This window comes from Mesitornis unicolor, unplaced genomic scaffold (genome assembly GCF_000695765.1).
Source record: "Mesitornis unicolor isolate BGI_N332 unplaced genomic scaffold, ASM69576v1 scaffold20397, whole genome shotgun sequence".
Taxonomy (NCBI): Eukaryota; Metazoa; Chordata; class Aves; order Mesitornithiformes; family Mesitornithidae; genus Mesitornis; species Mesitornis unicolor.
The window spans coordinates 18,824-43,621 of NW_010194647.1; the positions used below are offsets into that span (position 1 = coordinate 18,824).

Below are 24,798 nucleotides of genomic sequence, written 5' to 3' on the forward strand. Positions count from 1 at the left end.
GCTCTTTTTGCAGTATCAGCTATTGATAATGGTACCTTTGTGTTCTTTCTTTCTCTTACAGGAGCTTTATTGCAGAAATGAACATTTACGTGAAGCAGCTGGGCAGAAGTAAGTGCTCCTATTTATTTTTTATCTTAGCAAGCGGTGGGTGTTGGTACAGAGGAATGGGTAGTACTCCTGGGTACAGACTTACGTAGTTATGCGTTAGATCCACTTCTTGAGGTGAAGGTTCATGTTTGTTTCCTGATTTGTATTGTTTTTCTGTGTGCTGTGCTTATTACACTGTACTGCTTGTCCATTGTATGCTTCTACTAATCTTTCTTAGCACAAAGAAATGCTTGTGAGATATGGTAGGTTTTGTTTGTTTTAATTACTTTTTCTTCACATATCTGAGGAATGCAGGTGTCTAATATGTTTCTAGGCAGTGGGCATGTTTCCATAATATCTGTGAGTGTAGTGATTGCCATGAAATTTGTACGATGTTGCTCGGCGGTATAGGATAATCATACTTCTTCAGACACTGAAGCCAGAGAAGGCCTTACAGGAGATCTCCAGGAAGTCACTGAGTAACATTACACAGTTAGTGTGATTCAGCAGGTTGGATTTTATGTTGGAACTCTGGATTTATCAAGATTTGAGACTCTTTGCTGTGTGAACAGTCACGAAGCCCATTTCAGAGTGCTATCTGCTGTGGAAGCTGTTTGACTCATCAGCTACTACAGCTCTGAACTTTGTGCTGCAGGGATTTTCAGTCGTGAGCATGGATCAAACAAAAAGCTGGCAGCACAGTCCTGTGCCCTTTCCTTGGTCAGACAGCTCTACCATCTTGGTGTCATAGAACCTTACTCTGGACAGACGAAGAAAAAAGGAGAATCGGTGAGTTTGGTAGAAGGGTCAGAAGTTGTTGCTTTCATTTTAATAACACAAGTACTCTCATACAAAGATGAGTGAGTTGGAGTTTGCGCTCAATATTAAACAGCTTATGAGTTAATAATTTTGATTCTTCAGAACAGCAACTGTTTCTGGTCTAGCCAGTGATTTGGATTAGAAATAACTTGGTGTGTATGTGAATGGAGCAATAAACTAGTTTTACAGCATATTAAGTGAAATAGGATTTGAAACTAATGCTTTTTTCAGTATACATTTTCTAAAAGCTTAAAGATTTCTGTCTAAGCTATGTACAATTCTTGGCTATTTGGTTTCATTCTCTGGCACGTGAGCGTATTTTTTTTTGTTTCAAGTTTGGGAATGTTTTCCTCTGAAATGAAACTCATATTTTAAAATATTCTACAGATTCTTGTTGGATGAAAAGTTGTCAAAATGTTTCAAGAATGTGAACTCTGAACTGATGGTACTCTTTGGGCTTGTTTCACAAGGAACTATTTGACGGTTCAGTGTACTCTCTGGTAGCCTGCAGATCTGGTTTCCATTGTCCGTCCTTCTGTGTATATCAACGTGTAGTTTTTAAACATTTAATAGGTGGAACCCTATGAGGTGTCGCTGTCTTCTGACTTAGAAAATCAGCTGCAAAACACTGTACGGGAACTGTCGCTGGAGATTGTGCCTTCGGTGAGTGTGCCATTCAGATACTCTAGTATTTAACATCAGGTCTGCTTTTTTAATACTTTATCTTTCTTTGTCTACTTTGCTTTTGGACTTGTAGCCTGAAGATCCCAGTAATCCAGTTCTGATTAATATTGGAAAGTTGGCCCATTTTGAACCATCACAGAAGCAAACTCGTGTGGGAGTTGTTCCATGGTCACCACCTCATTCCAACTGGAACCCTTGGACTGGCTGCAACATTGATGAGGGTCCTCTGGCAAACGTAAGATAGCTTAAAGAATTGGTTTGTTGTTTGTTTTCCCCATGCTTTCAGAACTTTTAAATGCTTTTTCCTCCCAGGATTTAAAGTATGAGCTATTCCAAAGGACAAAACACTCCATTGATAAAATTTCTTCCCTTTTTGACCTGGAGGAAGGGAGTCTTTTCATTGGTAGGAGTTCTTTGTATTTACTTCATGTTTTATTAGGTTCTTGAGCAGCAGTGTCTTGGATGTCCCCATTCTTTGCTTTCTTTCACTTTTTCCCTGCTATTGTGCAGCCCATACAGATTTCTAATTGAAATTACAAGGTAAACATATGGGCATGTCATTTATGTGGCTGGCCTCTCTTTCCCATATTTCCATGCTAGGACTTTCTTTTCTGGGAGGAGAAACTGCTGCAAGCTGGTGTCACTACACAATCATCCTGCTTGCTTTTTCTGTCATTTCTAGTGCCGTTGAACACAGAGCAGCTGAAAAGCAGCAGTGTGGCACGATAAAATGAGGAAGAGGGGAAGAAATACTAGGATGCCAAGTTCAGAGGCATAATTTGGCTACTGGTATAACCTGATCAGAAAAGACTCTCAGGGGAGGAACTTCAGTTTTCTGTGACAGGGAACGAGAGTTCTTATGACCAAAATAACAATTTAATACTTTTTTTTTACAGCTTTTTTTCCACAGATGACATTAATTTAACATTGGCTATTATATATTGATTTTAAAAATATGCAACTTACGTAAATTTGTGTGTTGCTTAAAACACATAATCAGCATATTTATAGACATTGCAAATTGAGCTGGCTTCAAACCTTGTTAGCATTTCTATGTACCAGTGCAGCTACCTTATTTTCAGTAAAACCAATTAGCCTGTTGGTAACTGATTGAAATTTCTTTAGAATTCTTTCTTAATTGAAATACAAGAGTTGCCTGATGAATTTCTCTGTCTGCTCTTTTCAACTACAGTTCTGTGGGGTGGTTATGTGATTAGATATCTCATTCCATACATTAAAATCTCCTGTCTGAATGATCATCGAATTATCTCAGTGGCTTACTGCTGAATAGAGTGTGTTTCTCAGGCTGTTAAAGTATTTGAGTTTAAACAATCATTCTCTTTTCAGTATTTCGGATCTTTCTGAGAAACGTCTTTGAGGATGGCCATTTAATTTTAACAAACTGGACTGAATGAAATAGAATAGCTCATAGACATAACTGATTTCAGGGAGTTACGTAGGAAACGATCTTTTACTGATATTTGGAATCATTATGTTGGTGTGATTGATTTTAAATTGAAAGTTATGATACAGATAAGCAAAGAGGTCAAGAAGCCTCTGAAAAGTGTCTTGTCTTTACAGCTCACTCCAGAGCAAATAAGCATGGATTTGAAAAGTGATTTCATGTACCGTTTGGAGCAGGATCAAGAATTGCAGAGGGTAAGTGCGCTTCCTGTGACATGGCATGCTTGTGCTGGTCTTTTTTTTTTCCAGAAAGGTTGAATGTATCATACAAAGTGTGTAAGGCTGGATTTCGGTAGTAATGCACACCAAATTCTCAGAAGGACTGGGTGTTACGCTTGGATAGATACGAAGATGTGTTACACTGTGTAGAACAAATCACAGTTTGTATTTTCTCCTCATGCAGTTTTTCCTTTGTGTAAGCAAAACCTGTGTAGAAGAGTGAGACAAAGTATGGACGTGGAGTAAATAGGTTGATTTTTGGAGTTTTTTTGAAATACGTTGGATTTTTTTCCAGATCCAACGAGAGAGAGAGGCTTTACCGGTGAAGAATTTTGAAAGTGAAATTCTGGATGCAGTCTGTCACAATTCTGTCGTCGTAATTCGTGGTGCCACTGGTTGTGGCAAAACCACGCAAGTCCCACAGTACATCCTGGATGAATTCATCAAAACCAACAGAGCTGCAGAGTGCAACATAGTAGTGACGCAGGTGAGGAATATGTCACAAATGCAACCGCTTAAGTTTTATGACTGAATGCTAGAAATCACCTATAAGGATGTGTTGAGAAATCTGATTATCCTTACAGGACATACTTTTATGAAAAACTTCTTCACTACTACATGTAGGAGAAACCTCAGCAGCACGTATATTTTCATTTGGAGTGTTATTCTTTCATGTGTCTACAATTGGGATAATCCAGCTTGTACCTTGCCCAGGTGATAACTTGAGTGAGGGGAAATAATTTGGCAGATGCTAGCTGTTTGTACCCATGTATGATTATATCCCTCCGCTGTAATTTTATGTGCAGAATTAACCATTTCAGAAGGAAAATGCCTGCTGTCACAGATGTTACTGTTTAATGAGTACTCTGTAAAGAAATCTTAAGACAGAGCACCTATAGCTTTTATGATTTACTTTCTTGGGTTTGGTGATGTTCTGATAAACTTGGAAAACTTCATCGTTAAGTTAGAAAAAACTTTTTCATCCCTCAGCCTCGGAGGATTAGTGCAGTATCTGTAGCGGAGCGTGTGTCGTATGAGAGAGGAGAAGAACCTGGGCAAAGCTGTGGATACAGTGTGCGATTTGAATCTGTGCTTCCTCGGCCACATGCCAGTGTGATGTTCTGCACTGTAGGTCTGTACTGTTCTGTTTACGTTTGGAGCTTATTAATTACAGGTCTGAATTCTTTGAGTTAGCAGCAAAAGCAGAAACATGATTACATTAAAATTTTAAGAAAACCTGTTTAAAAGATCAACAAGGTTTTTTTATAGAGAGTTTGCTGAAATACTGTTGTGCAGAGAAAGATTAAGATTATTCTTCAAAAGTATGATAATACAGGTCTAATCGCACGCAGAAATAATCTTCTGAAGAGAGAGAACTGGCATATATCGATTGTCCTTAAAAGACAGAAGGCTAAGCAGTATTGGGTGGGAAAGAAAAAAGAGTCTTTCTAGTAGTAATACTTTATGCCCTCGCCACAACTGGTACAAATGAAAGCATCCATTTGGAGATGGGAGATAGATACTTACTGTTTTTTCAACCAGTGCAACTGTTCTTGATGAAGTGAGGCAGGGTGGAGGGAAGACTGAGCTGTTACCTATGTGAACATTTATCTACTCTGTTTAAGGTGTTCTTCTGAGAAAGGTGGAGGCTGGGATCCGTGGCATCAGTCACGTTATTGTTGATGAGATCCATGAGAGAGACATTAATGTGAGTTAGCTGGTGATTACAATCCTGTTTCTCTCTGTGCTCCTGTTCTGTTTTAACTTTTCCATGTGTTCTTGTGTAATAGTAAATGTGTGAAAGGAAACTGCATTTTACTACTTGCTATATGTGAGTCTTCCATCTTCGGTAAGATTTTTAGAAATTCTTCTCTTAATTGCTCCTTAACTGAGACTTGTTCTTACTTGCTGCCCTATCTCTTTTGCCTGTTAGGATCTCCTTCTATGTCCTGGTCCTCTCTGGAAAATAGAACACCATGGTACAAGCACTTCTTGTCCAAATGTGGGAGCATGTTGAATGTTACTTTTATTTTGGAGTGCTTTTCTCTGCTGGCAATGTTGTATTACTGTAACAGAACAGCAGTGGTATTTACAGAAGCTGCCATTTGACAGTGACATGTTTAATAAGTTCTGATATGCTGTTTAAGCTTGTTTTGACAGAATTTGGGGACTCATTTAGAGGGAATTGCAGTGCAGGTTTTTCTGATCTCTATAAAGTTTGTATTAATGATGTAAAATAGAAGTTTTCAAATTTTTTATGAGATTGGCACTTTATCTGTTGAACTAAGGGCCTGCCTAACTGCATGGGAAAACTAGGTAAGTGTCATGTTTAAATAGAACTATAAAACTTTGCATACAATTGCACCGAGTCATTCCTATTCATTTGATGAACTATGGCTACTTTATATGTAAATGAAGTTTAAAAAGACCTTAGGTTGTATTGTATTGTTAGGAAGGAAGGAAACTGTTTTTGAATGTTTGTTTCATTCTGATAAAAGAACAACTGTTCTTTACACTGGAAATCCTAAAATTCACTTATCCCACGACTTGCAGTATTTGCCAAATGAAGCACTGACAACTGTTTCAGGCTAAAGAAGATTGTGATAATTGTTACTTTTCTTGCCCAGCAAAGCTCCTGCTCAATACATGTACATGTCTGTGTGGTTCTTTCTGGTCTCTTGGGAAGATGTTGCTTTTTATCGGTAGGAAATTAACGATGCTCTTATTCTCTTTGTATACAGACTGACTTTCTTTTGGTGGTGCTAAGAGATGTAGTTCAGACATATCCTGAAATCAGGGTGATCCTCATGTCTGCCACCATCGATACCAGTATGTTTTGTGAATACTTCTTCAACTGTCCTATCGTTGAGGTCTTTGGTAGAACCTACCCTGTCCAAGGTAAAGAATTGATTGAACTTTCAGAGACTGTTGGGTGTTTTTTATTTTATCATTCATGTGCTTTGAGATTATGGGTATGGCAAGATACACATTTCTTTTGGATTGCCATCTTGCAATGTGGCTTATGCTGGGCATAAGAAGTCAGTAGCACTGAATAATTTCAAAGCACCATTTGGTTTAAAAACAAAACCAAACAAATGGACAATACTACCCCCCACCTCCAAAAAAAACCCTAACAAACAAACCCCCCATGACCCTAAAACACTGCCACTTGAGGTAGCTTCCACTGGAGAATGAGATAGTAACAGTCAAGCTGTGGTGTTTCAGATCAGTTGTCTGTGATATTAGGAATAAAGGAAATAGTTTAAGATGGGCCAGTATTAAAAACAAACCAACCAATGAAAAAATACGTGTAAGTATATTGAATAGAGGAATAATCATTGGAATATTGTGGGAATAATTCTCATACCCTAGGATTTTTCTCCAGTCCTGGTTTCGTACTCTGAAACATCACAATTATATTGAGATAATCTTGAGAGATGATAAAAAGAATTGTGTTCCCTTACGCAGGCTTTTAGTGGTCAGTCGTGATAACCAGTGCTTTGTCTGTCCTTGCAGATTATTTTCTGGAAGATTGCATTCAAATGACTCAGTTCATTCCTCCACCAAAGGAAAAGAAGAAGAAAGAGAGGGATGAAGAAAGTGGTGAAGACGATAATGTATGTTTGACTTTTGTACTATGAAAAATGAAAGAAGTGCCACTTAGGACTCTAGCTCAAGTGTAATTCTTCTGGCATTGTTGAACTTAAACATTTTTAGCAACTTTCGTATTTTTGATACCCGAGATTGCTGTTAACTTCAAAAATAGAATTGAATTTTCTTATTGCCCTTGTAAACTGAAAAATTATTTTTTTTTGTTGAAGCTAATATTCTCATGTTTTGTCAGCCTTACTTGTCTTTAAAGAGAACTGAAATGCTTTTAAAAATGAAAACATTGGTGACCTTGGAAGAAGAAATAGATACAGAAAGACTGAGCTTGGTGAATTCTCTCATGTCTTCTTTTGCAGTTGATACTGTTACTGTTTACGTACATTGTCAAGAAACTATCGCTTTTGTGGTACAGCTTTGAGTCTGTAGGTATGAAACGACTGTTTAGGACAGTTGTTTGATATTTTCTTAAATGACCAGTTTTTCTTGAGAGAAGCATTTTCTTCTCCTTCTTACACCATTATCCTCATTCGTCTGAACAGAAGTTAAATTAATTTGATAGCTTCCTGCTGCAAACTCGTACAGAATTGTAACTCAGTGCAATGGAATTATAATTCCATTCTTGTATTAGAAAGCTGGGAAAGCAGTACTTGAACTGCTTATTGCGAGTCATTCTATCAGCTGTGCCAGAGCCGGTCTTCCCTACCCACACATCTCATTTGCCTATTTGCCTGGCAGTCTCCGCAGGCTGAGTAAATTAATTTATATGATTTCTTTTGTGGTTTGGGTTTTTTTTTTAAATTTTTTTTTGTTTTGCAGGCCAATTGCAACCTTATTTGCAGTGATGAATATGGCCCAGAAACAAAGCTCTCCATGGCTCAGTTGAATGAGAAAGAAACTTCTTTTGAACTCATCGAGGCCCTGCTAATTTATATCAAGACCCTGAATGTCCCGGGAGCTGTACTTGTCTTCTTGCCTGGCTGGAACTTGATATATACATTGCAGAAGCATCTAGAAATGAATCCACGCTTTGGTACAAGCAACTGTGTTTTATTATATTTCATCTCCTTTTCCAAAGGAAGTGACTGACTGTGTGAAGATGAGAGTTAGCTGAGTGGGAGCAGGACTGATTTGTTGTGAGAATGAATGGGTAGAAATCATTATGTTGTGCAAAGAAAAAATGAGATTTACACAGTAATCGTTACTGATCTTCTTGTATTCCTGTTGTAGGAGGCCACCAGTATAGAATTTTACCTCTGCATTCACAAATTCCTCTGGAGGAACAACGTCGAGTGTTTGATCCTGTGCCTCCCGGAGTAACGAAAGTAAGAGCCTTCTTTGTGTGGAGTCTAACACGCTTTGCTCTGTTGTGCTTTGGTGGAGCATACTGCTGATTTTTTTTTTAATAGAGGTTATGTAGTTTATCTTGCTGTAGTTAATGTAGCTTATCTTGCAGACCATGCATAACTTTTTCAGACCAAATATGTTTCAATATGCATTTTCTGTTTTTATAGGTTATTTTATCTACCAGCATTGCAGAGACTAGCATTACCATCAATGATGTGGTCTATGTTATAGACTCCTGCAAGTGAGTTCATGAAGTAGCTTTTTGGTTTTTAAATCCTGTTCTTTGGAATGCAAAAAAGGTTTTCTGAACACACAGAACTGCCTTGTGTTCCCGTAGTCACAGAGCTGAATTTGAGGACTGTTAACTCACTCAAGACAAATTTGCATTGTCTTTAGCCATTGAACACAGTTACAAACCCCAGTGGCATTTCAGTGGGCTGCTTTTGGTCAGCTGCATTCACGCTGGCACTATTCATGTGAGGTGTCACTGGGTCTCCATGCGTTTTTGAAATACATTGTCTGCCAGATGAATATTACAAACGCCCAGTGTACAGCTGATGGAAAAGAGGAAGATTTTTTTATAGTCTGGTACAGATTCTGTCTTGCTGTGCATGCTCTCTGAGCACATTACACATGGGGATCTCATTAATTGCGTGGGCATTCTAAGCTTTTGAGACAGTTGTGAAGACTTTGTTCTGTGTATGGCTTGGGGCACTGATTTATAAAGAGTATGATCCTTTAGCATCCAGATAGACATCTAAATAGCCAAAGGTTAGCTAGTTAAACAGGGGTGGTTTGCTTCTTAAAAGCAGCATGGCTGCAAGGAATAAAATAAGAACTGATTTGGCAGGACTTAAGATGAAGAACATCTGGTCTTAAGGTTTTGGGTTTTTTCTGAAACAGGCAAAAAGTGAAGCTGTTCACTGCTCATAATAACATGACAAACTATGCCACAGTCTGGGCATCAAAAACTAATTTGGAGCAGCGGAAAGGAAGAGCTGGACGTGTGCGTGCTGGATTTTGTTTCTACTTGTGCAGCAGAGCTCGCTTTGAAAGGTGAGGCTGTGCTCTTTGGAAATAAAACAACTTCAGAAACTTTTCCCAGGACTATTGTATGCTACTTCTGATCAAACTGAGGAAATCAATTCAGAAAGCACAGAGAGGACATGCATGAAGTCAGTTCACAGTGGAATTCTTGGATAGCTCAGTTCTTTTGCTTAAAAAAACCCCCATGTGTTTACGTGCTTCTACCCATAGTAGGAGGTGGACAAATGGTTAATGGTTTTATTATTAAGAACTTCACTGTAACCTACAGAACCTCTCAGGAGAAAAATAATACTGCTTGGGAATTGAAGCAAGGAAGAAAAGAGCTTTGTAATGAGTATAAGGCTCTATTTTGCCTTCAAACATTGCAGGCATCTTCACTTAACAGGCAATTTTGTCATGAAAGTGGTAAAAAGCAGGGAAGACAGACGTTACTTCTCCCTCCATCGCCATTCTGTGGCCAGAAAGCCCTTTCATGCTGCTCTAGCACCTTCCCTGCTGCTGAAACTTTTGACCTCTTCTATCTGCCAAGCTATTTCTCAGTTACTAGAGCCATGGAAATCTTTTTGCTAGTTGCAGAAGTCTACACAGCTGTTACACTCAGTGTTTGATCTCTCTCATGAAAGTTTCAGTGCCCCTTTCTCACATAGCAATTAGACCATAGCTGTGTTTGATGTTCAGCTTTTTGTAACCTCTGAAAGCATCAGTTGATCAAAAACTTTCCTTAAATTGCTCAAATTTATTTAGATCTGCTATCTAGTACAGTGGAGTGATTTTAACTAAGAATATTTGACAGTGAATTTGTTTTAGGATACTGAAGTAATCATGGGACTTCATGACTTTAGAGTTACCTTCCTTCAAAGAATATAAAGACAAAATTTACTAGCTCCATAGTGGCTAGGAAAGAAAGAGTTCGTGGACTTGTGAAGAGACTCTTTTGAGAGATACCATCTAAATCTGGTGCCAGCTGTATCTGGACATCTGCTCAAGGGGTTTTGAAACCTTTGCTAGCTGTCTGTTGCTCAGTGTGGTGACTCCTAGGAGTTCACATTTCAACCGACAAGCTAAAGGATCACTAATGGTACTCTGCTGAAGACTTTAGAGCTCTATCTTTCCACCAGGTCTTTTTCCTACCAGAAAACACCTACTCCTCTTAGTGATCAAAGCAGAAGTGTGCAGGAGGAGTTGGGTGGTTTGGAGTTGACAGAAGGACAAGTAGAGAAGTGCTTGGACGAAAGGCAGGCTGACAGCAGGTTCTCCATCTCAGGAGTGGGAGATGCTCCTTAGCAAAGTAGGAGATGTTTGTAAGGGACCAAGTGTGGGGCTGGACACAGCCATGCTGCGAACAGGAGGCTTCAGCCATGCAGACTCTCTACATGGTCAGCTCAGGCTAGAAACCACACCGTGTAGTGGTGGTGTGAGGGCTATACCCTCTGTGCACTGTAAATCTACCTTGCGATGAGAATTGAGAAGAGGGGAAGAGAAATACTGGTAGAAAAGCCTAAGTTACAGAAGCACAGAAATGGGTGGGTTGGCAGGGAGGCAGTATTTGCCTTGCAGGGCAGTAGTTTATGCCGATGGAATGAGCCATCGTGGTGATGAAAGTGAATGTTAAGAAAAATGTGAGCTTTTTTGGTTCTCTTCTCATTCCAGACTTCAGACTCATATGACACCCGAAATGTTTCGAACACCACTTCATGAAATTGCTTTGAGTATCAAATTGCTGCGGCTGGGAGGAATTGGTCAATTTTTGGCCAAAGCAATAGAACCACCACCTTTGGATGCAGTGATTGAAGCAGAACGCACACTAAGAGGTATCGCTGTTTGTCCACAAGATCGTATGTTAATGAAGCTGACTCCAAGTGATTTGCCTGTATAGTGATCGGATACAAACTGCTTTAACATCTCTGGATAGATTGTTTGTGTGGTAACACGCTGTCTGAAACAGCAAGGTGTTTCCTGGATGCATCATGTGGGGTGCAGCATCTTCTTGCAGCTGAAGAAATACTTGAGTTCCCAAGCGGAGTGTCATGCTTTTAAGAAACTTGAGCCTTCAAACTTAAGGCTTGTTTTGATCTTTTTACCAGTAACTTATGCTAGCTTCTAGCTTCCTGTTTTCCAGCTGTGGCACTGTCGTGTATGAGATAGACTCAGTCCAGTGCCCAAGGCATCTGCAGAACTACTATAAAACTGCTAAAAAAGAGGGGTTGTTAGTTTCTTGTACAATTACTGCTTTATACAGGTTGCTGGCTCAAGCAATTACTTTGTCAAGTAATTACAAGTAATTAAGGAGGAACCTTAAATTTATGTTTTGAATTTAAAGCTGCGATCTCAAACCTCAGCATGCTTTGCGAATGTCACTAAATGAGCATTTCTTAAAATTTCTAAGAACTGAAATACCTATTTGATTGTTAATTTTATGAAAAAAAAGTGTGACAAGACTACATTGCTTGCATATAGAAGGGAGACCAGAATGAAAAACATAGCTAGGGATTCTGTGATGGTTCTTATATGATGATGATTCTACAAGTATTAGAATTTAGTGACTGACTGACACAAAAGTTGTTAGTGTTCTTCTTATGCTGCAGGTAAGAAATGCAAATCTGGGAAAAAAGCAAATGTTTTAGCCTTAACACCAAACTGACATTTCTGCAGGTGCCTCCATTTCCTGAACGACCTGTGATTTATTTTTTTAAGCATTTGTGTACTACTAGTATTTTTTAGGATGGTGAGACATGCTATTCTGCATTTAATAGTGGATAAGGAGTCTTTTATTTGTTCACTTTCCCATTTAATTGCTGAGGTTACAAAGATTTATTTTTTTCTTACTGTAAAGCCTTTAGTTATGGTGAAGTTTCACAGAGTAGTCTGTAAACAGAATACGTGAACTCTAAGTTTGTGTTTTTCATTTATAACTTTAAATATTTTGAAAAGATCACACTTGTACTGTTTTTCTTTGTCATGCAGACTTAAGAGGAGTTTTATGAAGTAGAGTTTAATGGTTATGACCAAATGGCTAGACGCATGCAGAGACTGACGAGGACCTTAAATTTGTACAGCAATCAGCCACACTTGTTTGGCCTTATTATTTGAAAGTGATTTGATAGCTTTGAGGATGAGCTCAGGTGTTAATTTTTAGGTAATGAAAGGAGAGAAAGGCAGGCAAAGCCCCATGGAAGAGAGAGTTTGTGGTGGTCTCTTTGTGATGAACAGAGGGCTCTGTGATTTGGCGACTGCAGCGAAGGATCTACAGGTGGCTGTGATGGAGCTGCTTTGGTTTTCATGAGGCGGAAATTAGGTTAGATTAGTTAGAACAAATAGAGAGACTTGAAAACAAGTTTAATAGTGGAATAGTGGTTTGTACAAAAGCAAATGAAAAAGAAATGGAAAAATATGTATGTGAATTAAGGAGTTATTATTTTAATTGCAGAGAAAGTAATAAAAAATCTGTAAATCTAAAGGAAAATTTGTTTATTTGACCTCAGACCAGTTTTGAAAAGTTAGCAATATTGTAAACAACATTCAACTTAAATTTAGGTGGAGTACTATTTAAACACCATTATTAACATTCTGAATTTCTTATCTAAGGATTTCTGGGTTAGCTAACCGTCCTTGCTAATAAGAGATTTTGTTTCAGAGCTTGATGCCCTGGATTCCAATGATGAGTTGACACCTCTTGGAAGAATTCTAGCCAAACTTCCCATTGAACCTCGTCTTGGCAAGATGATGATAATGGGCTGTATTTTCTAGTAAGTTTAGTAGTCTCAGTGGTCTTTTTCTTGTTTCTCTGAACTCCTGAGCCTCTAGACATGCACTCTAGAAGAAAAAAACCAATACAACTAGAGAGAGCAGAGGATACGTAATTTACAGTATAGGGAATAAAGTAGTCATGAAATTCAGAGTTAACTGCAAGGGACCACTACAGGCTGATTACTTCTGAATTAAGAGTGGGACTCTAAGTACTGAAGTATAGCAGTGAGGAGATAGGAGTGATTAAATCTGAGGCCTAGAAAAATGAAGAAAAATGAATCCACACATTTTGCTTCAGTGGAAGTAAAGGGCTGTTATTTGTAACTCTGATGGCTTCCACCAGGAGAAGGTGGTGAAAAGAACTGTGTATGGATGGGGAAAAGGGGAGGGAAGATAGAGGACTTGTGAACACTTGCTGTTGTGAAAGTACTGGAATTGGAGCTGATTTAACATCCACTTCCAGGGAAGTGTTTTGTGAAGAACTCTGGTAGATAAGGGCCAAATTACTAAGGTCTCTAGCGGAGAAGTTTTTACTAGTATCAACAGCCTGTAGCAGCTGCTGGCAGCAATACTGGGAATAAACCCCATCCTGATACATTTTGTGGTTTCTTTCAGTGTGGGAGATGCTGTTTGTACCATCTCTGCGGCCACCTGTTTCCCTGAACCTTTCATCAGTGAAGGCAAACGGCTGGGTTACATCCATAGGAATTTTGCTGGGAACAGGTTTTCAGATCACGTTGCTTTGCTTTCCGTCTTCCAAGCCTGGGATGATGCAAGGTATATTGTCTGGACACAGAGTTTGGGGAGAAGTTATGAGTAACCCAGGGCGAGCAGTTTTGTGGCCAGACTAGATATGTCAATGGATGCTGCGGCAGCAAGACTGCCCCACTTCTCTTTTCTTGCACAGACTTCTAACTCACTCTGTTTGTTTGTTGTTTAGAATGGGTGGTGAAGAAGCAGAAAAAAGGTTTTGTGAACATAAAAGACTCAGCATGGCTACTCTTCGAATGACTTGGGAAGCAAAAGTCCAGCTGAAAGATATACTTCTTAATTCTGGCTTCCCTGAAGGTGATTCTATTTGGACATAGTAATTTAATGATTGCATTTTTCATTCAGAGATGAGAAATAAATAACCGAGATAATCTGTGATGAATACATAAGCTCAGAGGCCTGTAGTGGGGTTGCCATAAAGCTGTTCTGCTTTTACAGCTGCAGTTAGCTCAAACTGTAGTGCTGTTTCATTCTCTCGTCGTTTAAACCAGAGAAGTTGTGATGGCTGTGGTGCAACACAGGGAGATTTTGGAGGCTGAGGTTAAGGCTGCAGGATTAAAAATCTAGTAAGCAATTTTCCTTAGAGCATTGCCTCTCTGATTTTCTTTCTTCTTCACTTGTTGCATCTCCAAAATGTGCTCAGTAAGTTGCTGTGCTTCCCTCCCTCCTTTTCATTAGCCTTAGGGGACTCTGTGTGATCTGAACAGTGTGCTGTGTACCCTATGGTTTTCTGGGTTTGTGCCTCAGAAGGGATGTGCAGTAGTGTGGCATATTATCAAATTTTCTAAGGGTAAAAAAAATTAAAAATTCTTAAATTTTACTATCTTCTGAATTTGCGTAATATTCCTGAGGAGCTCGGTCAATTAAATGGCATGGCTGGCTGGATTCAGCAGATGTTCGTCTCTGTTTCCTTTTTTAAGGAGGTTTTTTACTCCTCATGCTGCTAGGATCATTGCTGCATTTATCCTTAACTTTATTTCTGGGCAGGATGACCTGAAAACAAGCCACCAGAGACTCAGGGGAGGTTTGTAACAAATAAACTGATGAAAACATTCTGACCTCCCCTAAAAAATCTGTCTCCAAAACAAATGACAGGAAACACACTGTGGTACAGCACATTCTGGGCAAACCCTTCTTTCCTTGTTTTTGTGGAGCTTGGGAGAGAAAAATACCTCTTTTAGTAGTATTTTTCAGCTTTGTTCTCTCCATTAATAAATTAAAAAATGAATGTAGAACTGAAATGCTTTGATGGCAGAGGTCATTTGAGAACAGATGCACATATACCCGTTGACTGAATCAGAAAATGCATTGATCCAGGATCTTAAACAGCTCTGCTCTCCTACATGACCCGTGGATTCAAGCCAGTCCTCTGTTCTCTGTCCACAGAATGTTTGATGACTCAACCGTTTAACAACACTGGACCAGATAATAATCTGGATGTTGTGATCTCCCTGCTTGCTTTTGGGGTCTACCCCAATGTCTGCTACCACAAGGAGAAGAGGAAAATTTTTACCACTGAGGGGCACAATGCACTCATCCACAAGTCATCTGTCAACTGCCCTTTCAGCAGCCAGGACATCAAGTATCCATCACCTTTTTTTGTTTTTGGAGAAAAGGTAAAATCTTTACATTTGTTCTTGTTCACACACCACCAAATTGTCTAAGAGGCTCTGTTTCTTAAGAAGCCACAAGAAAAAAATACACTGTGTAATGTTAAGGGTTTTGGGATTTTTGGGAGGAGATGTTTTTTGTTTTTTATTTTTTTCCAGTAGGTGAACCTTATGTGGCCATGGTGTCACTCAGCCTTTACACTAACTTTCAATTGACCAAATTCAGTAGAAGTCGAGCAGCATGGAAAGTTCCTGTGAGTTTTGTGAAAACAGCCAGGTCATAAGAAAAGGTCTAACGTAGCATCTTCAAGAGATTACTTTAGGAGCTCTGCCATACTAACCAGGCAGTAAAGAATTTTTGCTCTTATCACTTCTGCTACTTGGGAATCCAGAGAGAAAACAGGAACAGGTAATACAGCAGTGGGGTGCTTCCTTTCTGGTGTGTAGGTAGTTTATCAAGATAATTCAGCTATGCCCCGGTCATTTTCAGGTAGACAAAGCATGAGATGGCTCTTGCAAAATGTCAGCTGCAGACATGCAGTCATGGGAAATGAATACTTTTAAATGGCAGGTAGTTTTTGTTGGGTTTTCTTTTATGCCAGCCAGTGCTGAATTCCTGTAAACATCTGCCTAGCATTCAGTTTTGTATGTGTGTGTGCTCTTGTAATTTCCTAACATTATACCTAGATTTTTTTGGTTGTTGGTTTTTGTTGGGGATTTTTTTGTTGTGGTTTTTTTTTTTTTAGAAAATTCTCTGGTTTCAGTGGCCAGAGGAAGGTGTAGGGATCTGTTTTCCGTTTCAAGAGTCGTATTTCCCTTCCACCTGCAGATTCGAACACGAGCCATCTCTGCCAAAGCAATGACCTTGGTGAGCCCACTGCAGCTGCTTCTCTTTGCTTCCAAGAAAGCCCTGTCGGATGGAGAGCTCGTTGTGGTAGACGACTGGTATGGACCTTCTTGGTGCACCAAATATTCAGGTCTATGAAAGGACACAGACTGAGTGGGAGCGACTGCTGACGCAGACATAAACCTCTATAGAATAGGAACCCTAGAGCAAGCCATGGAGGTTGATGAGGAAGGCATTACCATTGTTTCCTTTGAGGAAGGGAGGAGTTTATGTTGGCAGCACTGTTTCAAGCAGATTCTCTGCCTAAATTGTAAACATGATACCAGGCAGTTTCCATAACAACTGCTTTTTTTTTGTCCCCTTCAACTGGAATATGCATTAGAGGTACTATGTATTTTGGACATCCTCTTCAGACAGGGGCTGAGGAAACCTAGTTTTTAAGTCTTGGAAACACAGTTTGAGGAGAGATACACTAAGGATGTGTTGGTTGCCTCTGGCAGCATACATTTTACTGCCATGACTAAATACTATCTGGATGTCTTCTTGGTGGGTTTGTTTTTCCGGTCAGTAAAATGAAGCTGAAGAATTGCTTAAGCTTAATCTACTAAGACTTTTAAGGGTGGCCTGGAGCTTTCAAAATCTTGAGGAGCCTCATGTTTTTAGTTTACTTCATATTTTTGTATCTTTCTGTTTTGACACTAGGGGTTACATATTGGTGTTACCTGAGTATGTTAAATCTCAAGAGCAAATTTAAACAGAAGAATAGTTAGAGTGATTTCAAATTGTAGGGATCTTGCAAATTTGCCTTGTGGATTTCACATCCCTTCATTGACAAATTAGAATTTCAAAGATGAGAACATAGTTTCTGGCCCAGTATGTGCAGCACTCAATAAAAACCACTCTACAGACTTCTTTCGTAACAGGTTCTCTCCTAGGAGTCGTTCTACATCTAATGCACTTTGTTGTGCTCTAGGATCAAGCTGAAGATGTCCCACAACGCGGCTGCCTGCATCACTGCTCTGCGTGCGGCGATGGAGGCGCTTGTTGTGGAAGTGACTAAAGATCCTGCGATCATTCGGCAGCTGGACCCAGCAAATGAGCGAATGCTGAACGTGATCCGTCAGATCTCCAGGCCGTCAGCCGCAGGCATCAGCCTCATGGCTGCCAATGCAAGGTGAGCTCGGCTCTGTTGGCGTGTGCAGTCGGAGCTCTGGGGCGGGGAGCGCTTACCTCTCTGCCCCCAAGGACACAGAGAGCCTGAGCAGAGCAGGTCAGAGCTGTCCGCTCCCTCCCTGCACCGTGGCTGCAGAAGCCTGGAGCTAAAATCACCAGGAGAGTCTTGTCTCAAGTGGACAGGAGCTTCAGGCTTTCGTTTCAAAGTCAGTAGTCGGAGCGTGTGTGCAGTTGTCGTGTTCAAAGTCTGAGGCAGACAGATCACCACCTCTTGCCACGGGAAGGACAAGTGGCACTCAGGAATAACAGCTGTCATCGCCACTTCCAAAACACGTTGACTTTTAAAGAAAAGATAAAGCAGATCTATTTTGGGAAACCTATTAATCTCTGTCTATGGAAATAAAACAAATATTTGGCTGTGCTTGCACCCCTCAGTTGCCCCTTGTTTTCATGTCTTGCCTCTGAAGCAAAGAAAAAAACACCTGTGAGCCCCTAGTAATTTAAGGAACAAAACAAAGAACAGCTTTGATGTACACTTCACTGTGTTTTGTGAGGAGCAAAAGTAAAGATCACTTTGCTCACATAAACAGGAATGGGGCTCCCTGCACATTTGTGTGACCTGGAGAAGTGGGATTGAGGGGAAAACTTTCTATCCCAGGTGTAGACCTGCCTGAGGTCTAGAGGAGGGACAGCTCCCATTGGAGGAGGGACAGGCCATGCCCAGCTTTTCTTTACAGAAGTGGAAAAGGTGCAAAAGTGCAACTGTAATTGACACACTGTATCCCGTTAACAGAAAATAGAGGCATCTTAGCTGAGTATCTCGGCAATTGATTATTCCTGTAATGTTTTAAAACATGGAATTCATAAGATTGCATCAAGTATATAATGTGTCTCTTTGCCAGGCTTGGAGATGGTCCTCGCCCCCCCAAAATGGCTCGCTATGACAACGGAGGTGGCTTCAGGGGCTGGGGAGGTTACCAGCGCGGCTCTGGCTACAGAGGCAGAGGCTACGGCAGCTACAGCTACTCCGGCAGGCGCTCGGGCGGAAGAGGATACCAAGGTAGCCTGGGAGGAGGCTGTCGAGGAGGAGGGTATCGAGGAGCAGGTGGTGGCTACAGAGGAGGCTGTGGGGATGCAGGGAGGGGCAGGTGGTAGTTAGGGAAGTTCAGTGAAGTCTTTCCACTTGGACAAAAGCACATCTCTGCCCTGAATCCCTTTCTTGCTGTTACCAGTCGGTTTGCCATTTCAGTTCCTTAGTACAAGTACAGCTCTGTAATATATTGTGTCCTTAGGGAATTTACTGCAAGTTATATGATTTACTCTTAATAAAGAGGCTTTTTTTAAAGACTTATGTGCTGTATGCTGAAATTTTGATTTGGATTTAGATTTTGAAGCCATCTGTTGCTAGTTGTGGTTGTAGGAGGTGTCAGGCATTCTGAGGAAATCTTTTCAGTGTCTAAAAGCATTCTCTGCCAAAGCAATTTTGAATTATAGAACTTGGACTCAGTGGGGATTTTTCTTTGTTGTCTAATAAACCGTGCAAATAGGCCTCGCTGCAGTGGATTTCTGCCTATGCCAGGCAGCACTTGGTTCCTTTGCAGTCAGCCATTGGCCCACTGCATGCTGTGTTGCACCTCCCGGCACGGCAGCTGATGATCTCCTTTGCCAATTCAGATAACGTGGAAGCATGGAATACCTTTTTCAAGACTGATGTGATGCCACTTGTCTCTGCAGAACCTGAAGCAATCTCTGAACCATGAACTGTGCCCTTCATCTGAGGCAGTGTTCTTTTACATTTACTGCTCCGAAAAAGTCACTCTTCATTCTTCCAAATACATGTGAGAGGGAGCAATTTGCTAATTAGAATTCATTGAAATTGCAGCCTGTGGATTCCAGACATTCAAAGCTCAGCTGCAATTTCAATGGTGCTTGCAGAAGTCTGTCGACACAGAGGAGATAAAAAGGCTCCAGTGAGGTGTGGTTTCCTCCATACTTCTCAGACTGGAGCAGGGAGGACGACGCGGGGTACCTGCAGGTACAGGTTACTCTCAAGGGTTTTCTACGTCAGGCCGTGTTGTGTAGGAACACCCCTGTGAACAAGATGAGGGAAGCGCTCCAGTTGACAATAAATGTGTGTGTGAATGGTTTGGGGTTATATTTTTGGCCACAACTCCCTTAACTCTCTTACAGCATGGCCACGAAAGCAGCTGTGGTGGCCAGGGGCAGCCGCAGGCAGGTACTGCCTCTTGCAGAGGCTTTGTACTGCAGGGCCTCAGCAGCACAGAGGGATGTCTGTGGGCACGGCTCGGTGTGAAACCTACTACGCTCCCTAGCCTGGCGAGGTTAAATAACCTCCCCACTAATCCAACTGGAACGCTGACTCGGAACTCCTAATTGGGCAATGTTGGTCTTTGAGTGGAGTTTAAAGCAAGTCCAACATTTTTTGTATTTCTAATGAAGAGTTTTTAAAAACTAATGCCACATGAAGCTTAGACACCCAGCTGTGAATTACAGAGCTATCTTTGATATCATCGAGTGTATCGGTATTGATCTCCAAACTTAAATCTGGGATTAATTTGGAATGTGTATCTTCTTCTGCATCATCTGATGCAGTAAACTCCACAATCCTTTCTCCTGGTGTAGACTTTTCTGTGGATTGCAGAATGGTCACTCTGTGCCATCATTACTGAAAATGTGATTATATTTTTCTCCAGGAACAACCTGTTAGGGAATCAGAAGGGATGGACATTGAACGATGTGCTGTAGTGTTAGCCACCTTCCTTACCAGGGGTTATCAAGTACAAGTATAATATTCTGTGATACAAACTGAAAACGCTTTACTGGGGGGTACTTTGATGTTATGTCCTAGCTAAAGAAATTATCTTTTTAGAGTAAAGTTAATGTTTCTCAGGTCAGTTTACAAAAATGAACCTAACTTGCCACTGTAAAGCTCTTACCTACTATTATTGGGAAAAGGCCGTAAAATGTTACCTTAACATTAATGCCACCCTGGCTGTGTTGTGAGGTCTCGCTGGTTCTGGTTCTATTGCGGTGATTAATTTTGTTACTCTCTAAGATGGCTGGGCTTCTTGGGTGCAGCTCAACGCCACTGCCCTGTTCATTGACAAAAAGATTAAGTCTAATTTCATCTTGCTTGTAAGAATTGTTACAAAAACGAATTGGCACTTAGAGTGCAGCCAGGTGTAATAACCTGTGAAATGCTGTAGGTCACACAGCTATGCTGGGAGTTGCTGCTGGGATGGAGCTTGCAAGGATTCCTGGTCCTGAGGACCGCTCAGGTTGCTGTTTGTGGAGGGGAAGGAGCCGTGGAGTATGCAGCATCTAGAAATACAGCTGGTTCTGTCTACGTGCTAGTGTTTTACATATTGAGGAGTGTCGAGCATGAAAATACTGCTTAGCAATCTTCAGTCTGGTTTTTGATATCTAATCCACCAGGACCAGTAAAGTGGGAAAGCAATAATCCTTGCCTACACTTCCCGTGCCAGAAATGAATGGTGCAGTCTAAACAAGGATTGACATGCTGATGAGGAGCTTAAATAGCCTGGGTACTGAAAACTGAAAATTAACCTGAAATGACACATACGTTTTCACAGAAAAAACTGTGCTTGCAGTGAGTTTACTGAGTCAGTAAATTGATCTGTGCTTTGTTTCAAAAAGCCACCTTGTCAAAGCGCTCACGCCTCTTGTACAACAGATTTAATTACCTGAAATTCAAGAAGAAAGAACCACCTGAGCGCCAGTAGCCTCGCTGTCTGTGGTGGTCAGAGAAGCCCCAGCGAGTGCAGATGCCAAATTCAGCAGCCGCCACACCACCGACCTCTGCTGTACCGACCTCTGCTGTACCGACCTCTGCTGTACCAACCTCGGGTACAGCTGCGTGAGTTTTGTATCGTGGGCTTTTGACACCACAGAGCTTTCATGAGGGGGTTTGGAAACAATCATAGTTTCCTCTGGACTTTCATTTCCAAGTGGAAAAGGACAAGAGTAATATTGATAATAGTGTCAGAACCATCTATGAAGGGTAACACTTGTCTGTTCGTTACCTGAAGTTTTATCATGCTTGTTTTAAAACTTGTCACATAAATATTAACAATGCTACCAACACGTCACAGAGTTGCCATTAAACCAACTTTTTATCTTAATTTCTTCAAATGCACCCCCTGCTTGCCTGCCTGCTCACATGCACCGTGCTGCATTCTACAGAACACAAACACCCTTCATGCAAACTGCTCAGTCTCCAAAGCCGTGGTAAACAGAACACGAACTGCCACGGCATAGATATGTGTGTCTCCACACAAGAGAGGGGAGAAACACGGCAGCTTCACTTCTGTCTTTGAGGTGATATGTAGTCAGAGAGGAAATAGGGGAGTCTGCCTTTCATTGCTCTGTTAGAGTCCATATGTAGAAAATTTGTCCCCTCCACATGGTAGTACTCAGGCAGTGCTTCATACCACGTACTCTGGGGCAAGAATTGAAGAATGTCTCTAGCCGTAGCGAGATCTCCACCAGCGGAGAAGAATTCAACAGAACTACTCTATAATCTTTACATGAAGAAAGCTTAAAGGAAAACTAAGTGGTCAGTTGTGGTGTCAACATTCAACATTACTGGTGTCCCACTGATCTCAGACCACCATCTCATGGAGGATGAGTCCTCTTGAAAGGAAACCTTTTCCCTTAAGCAGTTTCTTTGTAGGAAGATTCTTTCTGTGGAGTTACTTGGAAACATCTGTGCTTGATCTGTAGAGTGGGTGTTAAAAGTGTGCCCATACTGGATTCATTCCTGAGAAAACTGAAAAATTAGCGTTGCAGTTAGCTGGTAGATCTCTTTTCCTGCCTCCAAATAAAAAATGGGGTGAGGAATGCCAGCCAGAGGAAAGCTAATATCACAGATGCAACTTTACCAAGGTGGGTAGCTTAGCTTGCAAGACAGTGATGCCCTAGCTGTCTCTGAAGGAGGTGCAGTTCAAAAATAGCAAAAGAAAAAGACAGATGAATGCTTCTAATCAAAGCTCACTTGAGCTTTTACAGGAGAAAGTGCTGATACTGGTAGCCTAAAAGCTTTTTGTCATTTCAGACATCATCTGTCAGGAGTGCGTGGCCTTGCTGTACACAGCAGAAGGGTGCGCTTTGCTGCCACACACGAGCTGGGAGATTCGCTGATGTTTTCTGTCTCCTCATTCCAAATCTCCCCTGCTGCCTGGTGCTTTTCTCCTGATGCTGTCAAGAGTTGTGAAACCTGTTTGGGATCTCCTTGTTCTCAGCAGTAACAGCAAGCTGTGTTAAAACATCCTTAGGATAAGCGCCCACCGAATAAGACGTCCTTGCCGGTAGCTTTGCACAAGGCACTGTTTTTGAAAGCCAAGCCCGTGCAGGTTGGGTCTAGAACGGGGAGGAAGAGCACAATTAAAGAAGCAAGAGATGCTGCCCTAGTGTTGGTGAAGCACATGCGTTTTCAATGCCCCTGTGTCTGGGCAGAAAAGGGGGGGTCTTAAAGGCTGAGGTGGAAGAAACAGCTTCAGTTTATCTGTACTGCCACTGGGAGCTTTGCTTTACCCGTTAGCACGAGCTGTCGTGTCGCAGAAGAGCTTTACCAGGATGCGTTGCAGTGGATGTTCTCCCCTGGAGGTAATGTGCATTAAAAGAGCACCCCTGACCTGATGGGCAGCTGAAGGAGCACTTCTGCATTGCTTTCAGGATATGAAAAGGCATTAAAAAAAAGAGGTAAATGTGGAACTCGCTGCCCTATTTTGCAAGATGTGAGACCATTTGCCACTGCAGACATCAACCTGAACAAGGACCTGTGTGCAAGTGAGTGCATGCATTCAGGTAATCAGTGCTTGCAGGCTTTAAATCTGCAAGATGCAAGCTACTGAAGCGTGGCTGAAAAGTTTGCTGGTGCTAATTTCTAATTAAACCTGTCACCTGTTAAATACAGGTGTTAAATACAGTGCTGTTGATGTCCTTATAAAAAAACCCAAACAACGAGACCCAACGAACCCCAAATCACACCTTTTGAGAGCCGTCAGGGAAGAGGACCTGCCTACCTCAGAGGTGCTCTGACTGTTTAACTTTATGCTGCCTTAGAATCTGTATTTTATAGATACATCTGGTTTATGAGACTGATTTTTTTACTGAATTTCGGCAATACTGTATTCCAGTTGCGCGGTATTTTTTCTGTAGGTAGCAGCTAACAAATTGTACTCTGCTGTTTTATTTTCACACTGAAAGTTTTTAATCCCATTGAAAGCTCTGGGAAGCTTGCTGTTCCCTATCATTTGCTAAGAAATGTTTTCAGGACTGCTCTTGAGCTATGATTCACAGAGGCAGGGATAAATTATGAGAGAAAACAATACTAAGGTCCAATAATAATGGTTTTAGTTAACAGGGATAAGTTTACTGCCTTGTATTTTCCTAGGAAAATGACTGTGTTGTCTCCACAGTAGCAGCTTTCTAAAGCCACGTTCAAATTATCACATTGCTGAAATGGAGCGTCTATAGGAAAGGCTTTCACTTGTACAGGAAAGAGTGAGCACTGCTTCCACCATTGCAGAAACCAGAACAAAACCAGCAAAACTAAAGTTTCAAATTTAAGAGAAAGTTTAAAATTTTCTGCCCTGCTGTGTTTCCTGCAGTGCGTTCCTTTTGCAAAGAGCTTTGGAGATACCAGGACTGTATTTTGGAATTCCAAGTTTTCCTCCCATGCTGCTGTCTGCAAAGAGACATTCAGAAAGACTGTACTGGAAAATACATGAAGAATTGTGGGGTTTTTCCTAGCTACTGGTTTTGTGCACATCTGAGCTCCTGATCGATAGTCAGTGCCTGGTGTGTAACTCACCACTGTTCCTCTTACCCTCTACTAAAGGAATTAGTTGCACGACGAAGCCAACTCTCTTCTGTGGGGTGAAGGGGAGTATTAGTTGCCTCAACTGCATCAGTGCTCTTTCCAAGGAAAGAAACTGCAAGAAAAAGAAAATACTCCTCTATGATAAGCACAAAGAATAATAATATGTTTGGTCATATAGTTCTGTGCCAGCTGCCACTATGACTGAAAATTCTCACCCAGGGATGGAGAACAATTTGAAGGTCCAGTCCTGAAAAGATTCATGGTGGGTGGTACCTAGGAATGCAGGAAGGCTTCCAAGGAAGAAGAAAAGATACCTCAAGTGTTCGGGGTTTTTGGATGATGTTACTCATTGTAAAGCATCAGAAAGATAATTTCTCTTTCAACTGATTGCCATGTTCATGCTGCTCTACAGATAATTCCAGAGCAAGAACCACTTCAGTTGGTTACTCGTTTTGTGCTGCTCAGACCACCTGCTTGCCACAACCAGATCTTCAACATAACCTTGAGCGTCG

General features: G+C 41.1%; 1 protein-coding gene across 1 annotated transcript in view; it reads left to right on the forward strand.

Moving 5' to 3' along the window:
* Positions 1 to 19,657, forward strand: part of DHX9 (DEAH (Asp-Glu-Ala-His) box helicase 9) — a gene marked incomplete at both ends in the record, with an annotated part of 26,926 nt that extends 7,269 nt beyond the window's left edge. The window contains 23 exons of the mRNA XM_010187888.1: positions 62 to 108; positions 743 to 876; positions 1,480 to 1,569; positions 1,664 to 1,825; positions 3,172 to 3,249; positions 3,569 to 3,760; positions 4,264 to 4,405; positions 4,899 to 4,981; positions 6,015 to 6,171; positions 6,790 to 6,890; positions 7,699 to 7,912; positions 8,110 to 8,204; positions 8,394 to 8,467; positions 9,130 to 9,282; positions 10,924 to 11,084; positions 12,908 to 13,019; positions 13,636 to 13,797; positions 13,961 to 14,088; positions 15,178 to 15,407; positions 16,231 to 16,346; positions 17,222 to 17,422; positions 18,324 to 18,569; positions 19,612 to 19,657. Of these exons, the coding sequence (XP_010186190.1) occupies positions 62 to 108; positions 743 to 876; positions 1,480 to 1,569; positions 1,664 to 1,825; positions 3,172 to 3,249; positions 3,569 to 3,760; positions 4,264 to 4,405; positions 4,899 to 4,981; positions 6,015 to 6,171; positions 6,790 to 6,890; positions 7,699 to 7,912; positions 8,110 to 8,204; positions 8,394 to 8,467; positions 9,130 to 9,282; positions 10,924 to 11,084; positions 12,908 to 13,019; positions 13,636 to 13,797; positions 13,961 to 14,088; positions 15,178 to 15,407; positions 16,231 to 16,346; positions 17,222 to 17,422; positions 18,324 to 18,569; positions 19,612 to 19,657 (3,124 nt within the window). The remainder of the gene's footprint in view (positions 1 to 61; positions 109 to 742; positions 877 to 1,479; positions 1,570 to 1,663; positions 1,826 to 3,171; positions 3,250 to 3,568; positions 3,761 to 4,263; positions 4,406 to 4,898; positions 4,982 to 6,014; positions 6,172 to 6,789; positions 6,891 to 7,698; positions 7,913 to 8,109; positions 8,205 to 8,393; positions 8,468 to 9,129; positions 9,283 to 10,923; positions 11,085 to 12,907; positions 13,020 to 13,635; positions 13,798 to 13,960; positions 14,089 to 15,177; positions 15,408 to 16,230; positions 16,347 to 17,221; positions 17,423 to 18,323; positions 18,570 to 19,611) is intronic.
* Positions 19,658 to 24,798: the final 5,141 nt, after the last annotated feature.